The 8127-nt window shown below is 36.6% G+C and overlaps 1 protein-coding gene across 1 annotated transcript; it reads right to left on the bottom strand.

Annotated features, from left to right (window-relative positions):
* Positions 1-3496: 3496 nt before the first annotated feature.
* On the bottom strand, positions 3497-4306 carry LOC145161181 (FKBP-type peptidyl-prolyl cis-trans isomerase). The gene has a single exon (XM_079080670.1). The coding sequence runs from the start codon at positions 4226-4228 to the stop codon at positions 3677-3679; it is 552 nt and encodes a 183-aa protein (XP_078936796.1). The 5' UTR covers positions 4229-4306; the 3' UTR covers positions 3497-3676.
* Between the last annotated feature and the right edge of the window lie 3821 nt (positions 4307-8127).

Raw genomic sequence — 8127 nt, 5'->3', positions numbered from 1 at the left:
ATATGCCGAGTTAACAAGCTTCTTCGGCAATAAGCTGCTGCCGAGCCCTTCCCCTCCCTTGACCAGCCAATCACAAAGGTTATATTTTTTTTCAATTTAAAATCTCTACAAACCACAACCTTAAATTGCAATGAAATTAAGTGGTGTGACAAAAATAAAATGACGCTTATGTGACATCAAAAAATATAACAAGGGTGACACCACTCTCTCTAACCTAATAAAATATCTAGGAGTAATGAAAGTATGAAACCATGTATAGGAGGAAATATAGAATGGTAAGGATGAGACATCTATAATGGGGATTGAATGAGGGTTTAATATAATTAAATTGAATATGATATAAAAGAAAGAGATGATGGAGTAACGCATAATAAGAGATTTCAAGTGCAAAATGGTGGGTTTTTTATGAAGTGAATAGAATGTACATATTCTCTTTTCTACTTGGCACTCTATATAACTCTCCAAGAGTTTAATATTGATGCCCTTCGGGACGTTAGAGATGTATTTCCTAGTTTGTGGAAGTGATTCTCCTAGCCCATGATCATAAATGGAAGATTGGGTCATCATTATCCGAGATGAGCCTGAGATTATGCTTTGACACCCAAATTAGAGGACGTATACTCATGAGTGTGTGTGTGTGTGTATGTGAGATGAATACAGAATGAGAGTGAGATCACTTACTGAGACCTCCTATGAAGATCCACTTTTCGGTTTGCAAAAGTTATGGTATGATGTGCTTTAAGCATATTTGTTTGATGTTGATGCCCATCTAACTCTAATGGCGGCTCAAGTTATGAGCTTTCATCTGTTAAGATCGAGTTCTTTGCTACGCCTCATGACCCAGAGGTTGCAATTGCAAATAGATCTCAAAGGTGATGCGTATTGGATTTTGATCCTACCTAGGTTATTGATATAGATGTTTTAAGCGATGCATATCTACATGTCGGTAGTGTGAAATGGTAGAAAGTCGTTGAATCTGAGCATGATATTGAATATTGATGATCCTAAGTGAAAGTATTATTTTAGATTGATGATGAAGCGATCGATGATTCCCATCGTGCTTTCATATCTCCTTGGTCATAAGTGGATGAGGTGCTCTCTGCCGACCATTTGTCAGTTGAATTTGTTGATCCTTTTGGACAAGATGAAAGGGGTTCATGGGAATGTTAATGCTTTTGGCGATGTTTGGGTCACATTGATACTAGTTATGGTTTTGTCACCAATTGGAAGCTTGTTTATGTTCTCTCATGGAAAATTAAGATCGATGACAACCTCCTAAAGCCTAACACAAGACTCATTTTATGGATAATTTGCCTCCTCTTAAGACTAGACCTACTTTGCAAAGCATTGGGATTTGAAGATTTTTGTCTTCTTCCAAGATGACTCTTGAGCACTTAATCATTTTTTAGGATGTGATAGGCTTTGATGTACCATAACAATTCTCAGTCTTGTATGTATTTTTATTTTATTATTTTTTTTTTGGAACGTCATAATTTTATTAAAAAACTAACAAGATGCTAGAAAAAAACTCAATACAAAGAAACAGAAGTCAAAGCTGGGTTTCGTAACCAAGAAACCCAAACCAACTTAGCTTTTTTACACCTATTAGAAATCCAAAAAAACGTTATATCTACCATATCATAAAAAAATAAAAGATTTCCTAGGTAAAGTCGTCCCAAAGAGAATGGACTTTCAAAAAATCCATAACCACCAAAAAACTGTCACCACCACTACATCAAAAGCCTTGTGTTGCCATTCCCATCGGTCTAGCGGTATCGGCCCAACAAACTAACGGAAGAATGGAAATTGGATTAGGAATATGCACATCCCACCAAATCGCGATACGCCCCCACAAGTGACTAATCTCCCAACAGCCTGCAAAAAGGTGTTTAATCGTCTCTACAGAATGAGAACAAACAAGACACATAATCGACTTCACATCAATATCCCTATACGACAGTCTCTCTCGTGAGAATACTATGCAACAACACTCTCCAAAGAAGAATATTCAACTTGATAGGAACTTAATTATTTTATCTAGTTTCCAATCTTGATTTGACTATTATCATGAATTAATGTTTATTTGTGTTACATATCATTAAATAACACAAATATGAATAAAAAAACATTGATCCATAGCACCTGTAAGAATATAAAGTAAATATAAACTATAATCACATGTAACTAACGATGTTCCTTATTTTAAATAATACTGTATATACTTATTAACTTATTTTTAAATAAAGTAATCGTTTATCAACTTGTATGGTTGACTAAACCATACAAAAAAAATCAACAAACTTCATTTTGTTGATTACTATAATGAATAATCGTATCACATGGTCCGCTATTGAGCACAATCCATCCTTTCTCAAAGTAAATATTACCATTATTATAAAAACTAGTAACATAAAAGCATCGGCTTCTATTCACATAGTGACATAACCACTGGGTAGACCTTGAACAAAAAAGTCGACATACAAAGGTTAGATATAAAATAAAGCTTCATATGCATGAAACTGTAGAGAAAATTCTATCGCCAGACATTTAACTTGTACCAGAAAGATCGAGCTTAAAGAACCACAAACTGACTGCAAAATTTAATTTGTATTTATTCCCAATATATATGGACGTTATGTAAGAACTGCATGAAAAATAATTCGTATTTACTTCCTATAATCTTATTGAAAGAAAGTCATAGTCATTCAATATCAACACTCTTAAGTTTTTTTTTTTTTTTTCCGTTGTTACTTGATCTTACTTAAACTACAAATAATGGATAATGTTACTGGTTGGCCTTCTTTTGCAGCCTTCATATTAAACTCATAAAGTAATGTCTGAGTTTGGGAGGCAGAACACCAACAATCAATATCGGCTTGGAAACGACATACTCAATTGAATCTAGATCATAGCCAACGAACCAAGAATCCGAATGACATCAATAATCACATTGCAAAGATCATGTAAATCATAATAGGTGAATTACCTCTAAATCCTTAAACAGACTCCAATACGTCTCATGACTAATTAACGATCATAAATTCTAATTGTATGGTGATACAGCTTATTATAAATAAATAAATAAATAAATAAAAATTTGCGAACAAAAGTCTGACTCACGACCTTAACGAGCTTTATATGGTATGAATTTTTGAAACCATAATATCTCTCAAAAGTATTTCTTGCGGAACATAAATTTTTGTCCAAGAATGTTTAACTGTGACGTTTTATGTCATAAAATTAAAAACTATTCTAACAAATGCACGAAAAATCTCACGAAAGTCATGGACATTTACTAAAATTAGAAACAAAATAGTCATCTTTTGACATAGTACATTACATATGACCTTCGAAATCAGGGTACCAATAGGGGATTCTGTTTTAAGTATTGCTACCCTGGTTTCAAAGGTGTAGGTTGTTTCTCATATTAGTGAAGCTCTAATAGATTTCTCAATAAAAATAAAAGTTGGATGCTATAAGCCTATACTAAACCAAATTAACATAAGTAAGTTGCTATTTTATGTATATAAACATTTTCAGAGTTCCAATCGATTGTTATGGCCATTTTAACAAATAATTATAGTATATATATTTCAATCGTTGAACAAAAACTAAATACAGAAACAGCTGTACCAATCATCCATGCCAAGTACTGCGTGTCAACCGGAGCACCTCACTACGACTGTGGCCAAATGCTGACCTTTTCCTTTTCAACCTTACAATACACCGCCGTAACGGCAGCCACAAAATAAACCTGAATAAAAATGATCGACGGCGTATGGTATTTTATCACACTCTCTCCCGTCGCCAGCTCCACTAACACCAACGCCGCCAACCCAAGGGCCGCCATCCGTCCATTCATCCTCTCCGAATACGGGCTGAATCCGAAATCCACTTTCACTCCACCTGAAATAGGCTCCTTCAAAGGCACCGGTGGGAGGTACATGTTTGCCCCCGATCCGGAACTCCCACCGGATTTCTTCCCGGACTTCTTGCTCTTCCGTGCGTCGGCTTTCTTCCCTGTGCCACTCCGGTAACGCAGACGTACCTGTGAGAGTCGGTCCTCGAAACTTTCAGTCTCGGGTGATTCGGAGGTGGGACCATCGGTAGAGGAAGAATCATCGGGGGTTGCTTTCGTTGTGAAGGAGAAGGTTAGGGGCAGCGGCGCGTGGGATCTGAGTGGGGACAGAGGGAGTGGTGATGAGAAGAGAGGGTTGGAGGACGCCATTGCTGATAGAAGTAGAACCTCTCCTTTGGGACGTGGGTGTGGCTGCTTTGGACTTTGGAGTAGATAAGAAATGTTACTTAATTCCATTATAATTTTCATATTATTATATATATTAAAATAAAACTGTTCATGGATAGTATAACTTCATGATTTTAAAATTAGGTTAATTATTAAAAAAAGATTATATATTGATTTTTTCTATTAAATCTTAATTTTATTTTATTTTTCTAAAAAATCATTTATATATTTCCTATTTCCCTATTTATCCCTTTTTATTTTTATTTTTTCGATTTATCATTTTTATATATATATTTTTTTCATTTAGCCCTTATATTTTTTTATTTTTTATTATTAAATCTCAACTTTATTTTTTTTAAAACTTTTACATCATCGTTATTTTGGAATATTTCTTTCATGTGCTTTTATAATTTCATAATAGATACTTCCAGCTTCATAATGGTTTGTATAAATCTAAAGAGGTTGTTGTAACGACCCAAATTTTCTAACATTAATCTAAGAGGATTATCAGATTTTTATCTAACAATTGTGGAATTCTACCAAAATTAAAACACTTTAAATCTCAGGGTTGATCACGGGTTTACAATAAATTCTACTACATAAAAGAACAACAAGGTGAATACAATAATTAAATCTATTCTAGGTCCTTGTGCTTCCGTCTTCTTCTCTTGTACATCAGCTACTACCTGAATCCCAAAAACATGAAACTATCTACTACATCAGCCCATAGGTATGATGCGTTATATTCTAATATGTTTTCATCTTCATCTAACTCTTATTCTTTGTCTTCCTTTATCTTTCCATACTCCATTTTTTCTTCTTTATTTTGTTTCTCATATTCTACAATCTAACATCTGCCTCTTAATAGCATACATTGCTATTATTCTCTTTCATTTATCTCTTATACTATTCTCTGTTCATTACTTTATACTCTTTCTCATATCATTTATCTCCTTCTCTGCCATCTACTCTTTTTCTCATACTTTTCTCCAGATACATCCGCATACATTGCGATTAGTATCCCTTGTGGTGGATCTGAAAGGCCCACATACATCCGTATGGATGAGGTGTAACACCCCTACTTTCAGGTATAAACTTCTCAGTCTTACATTTCTAATTGAAAGGTTGACTCGACGAGTTGGGTGCCCTGACTCGTCGAGTAGGCACAGTTTTGGTCGCGGGTTTTAAGTGACCAACTCGATGAGTTGGAGGACAGACTCGACGAGTTGGAGCTGGTGGATGAAACCCTAATTTCCGGGGTTTTGCACCCTATTTAAAGGGTCATTAGCCTCCCTTAGCCTCCCTTACGACCCCCTTTGAGTCCAAAAACCCTAAATCGCGTTTTCTCCCCATATTTGTGTGTTTTAAGCTTGAAAGGTGGATCTTGGTGAGAGGAGCTTGGAGATCAAGAAGCTTTGAGAGAGGAACAGTTGAGGGATCTGAAATCTACTTCATTTTTGCATCACTTGAAGGTAACAAGTCGTTACCTTGACTTTTCTCATTCTAGATCTCTTTATGTTAAATATTAGGGCCATTTTAGCTTGTTTGGTGTTTCATTTCGGGTATTGAACATGATCTGGAGTTGCAACTTCAGATCTAGACTCATCTTGGTTCTTATGGTCATAAAGTTTCAGCCTTTTGCAAGATAATGCCTTATCCTCACTTAGAACCTCTTCTCTAGCTTGATTTTGGCCATTAGCACCTTGCAAGTACGTAAAGTTTGCAAATTTACGTAGAAAGTATGCTCTAGGAACTCAGATCTGCAATATGGATCTTTGGGGTGGCTTATAAGCATCTGAATGGGAAAGGACTGAAGAGACTCGACGAGTTTCATGGCCAACTCGGCGAGTCCGATGAAGATTAGCCTTGAAGGTTTCTGCATGAACTCGGCGAGTCAGTAGGATGACGCAAAGAGCCAATTAGGGTTTCCTTGACTTCTGATTATGCATAGACTCGACGAGTTGGTGGTAAACTCAACGAGTCAGTGCGGGCTTTATGACCTTCTGAACCCTTAAGGAACTCGACGAGTTGCTAGCTGCACTCGATGAGTTGGGCCAACATGGACTGTTGACTTTGACCGTTGACTTTGACTTTGACCAAGGGTTGACCAGTTTGACCTCTGGGGGTATTTTAGTAAATTGGGAATTTATGGGAGCGGTCTCATGGAAAATATAGGTGGTGGAGTTCGTGGCTGTGGTTCGAGAGTTTGAGCTTATCACTTCAGTTCAACAGTTGTGAGGTGAGTTTTCCTCACTATGCTCAAGGGTCTAAGGGACCAAGGCCGACCCTTTTTGGATTGTTATCCTGATATGTTATGCTAGTATGATCTGTTAGATCAGTATCCTGGTAGATAGGATGGTGTTATGCTATTATGATCTGTTAGATCAGTATCCTGGTAGATAGGATGTTATTATGTTGCTATGATCCGTTAGACCGGTTTGTTTGTCTATAGACGGTTATGTGATTATCTGTTATAAGTGCACATGTTTGATTGGTGGTTGAGGCTTATCTGCTTTGTGCGAAAGCCAACGGACCTGGGCATTCTAATCCGATGGTTATGGGCCGCGAGTATTCCATCCCGAGGATGATTGGACTCGTAGTATGAGGGCATTCCAACCCGATGGTTGTGGGCCTGGGGTATTCCATCCCGAGGATGACTGGACCTATAATATGATGTCATTCCAACCCGATGGTTGAGGGCCTGGGGTATTCCAACCCGATAGTTGATTGGACCCATAGTATGTTGTTTGTGTTATATGTATGTTGATGTGCGTATGGGTATTTTGGGGGAACTCACTAAGCTTCAGGCTTACAGTTGTTGATTTTGTTTCAGATACTTCTGATGATCGCGGGAAGGCGAAGACATGATCGTACATCTCCTGTTGTTTATGATTTGATTATGGGATATTTTGACACTAAACTATTTTGAAAACAACTTTTGTAATAATCAATGGTTTTGGGATATTTTAAAAGTTTAAAATTGGCATGATTTTTATGGATGTTACATGAGGTATAACAATCATTCACCTCTTTCACAAGTACCAGTGAAATGTGACTTAGTAATCTTTCCAAGTAAACAAGATTCACATTCATCATCTGATTTGAGTCAAACGATTCCAACACTCCATCCTTTTGGATTTGGGCGATGCATTTCTTATTAATATGCCCAAAATAACAATTCCGTAAGCATTCATTGTCTAAACCATTAGAAGAATGAATACTAAAAACACTATTGCCAAATTCATTCACACACACACACACACACAACAGTTTCATACACACCATTACAAGGATAAGCTTTGAAAATAAATGCACAATTTTTATAAACCAAATGCACCACCACTATTATTGAAACTATAACGATATACTTGTCTAAATAAAGCATGGAATTAAATTATGTTTCTTTTTATTTCTGATGAATAACAAAATTTGTTTAAATCAACCCTAACACTATTATCAAACACAAGCTCACAAACTCCAATCCTGGTAACAACCGACTCTTGCCTATTCCCATGACCAGGTTCAACTTCCCATGCTTGACCTCTTCACTTTCCCTTAGTCCCTGTGTATTAGAACAAATGTGGAAACCACATCCTGTATTATGGATACAAGAGTTTGAAACAAAAGTGTTAGTGATTTTAATAGAGTATATAACATATGTAGAGCCATACAACTTGTCCTTAGCTTCTCTTACTTCTTGTAGGTACTTAGGACATATTCTCTTCTAATGTCCCTTTTAGCCACAATGAAATCACATGACTTCTTTCATATCAACGACAGGAGGAGCATGGAAGTTGACTTTTCCCTTTGACCTACTGGACTCTCCAATGTGGGATTTCCTTTTCCACTTAGGTCGGTAATAGGCCTTTCTATTCTTCCCC

Source organism: Lactuca virosa, chromosome 2 (assembly GCF_052849685.1).
Source record: "Lactuca virosa cultivar CGN04683 chromosome 2, Lactuca_virosa_CGN04683_v6, whole genome shotgun sequence".
Classification (NCBI taxonomy): Eukaryota; Viridiplantae; Streptophyta; class Magnoliopsida; order Asterales; family Asteraceae; genus Lactuca; species Lactuca virosa.
Note: the sequence above shows the minus strand (reverse complement) of the source record. Positions and strands in the feature narration are given on the sequence as shown.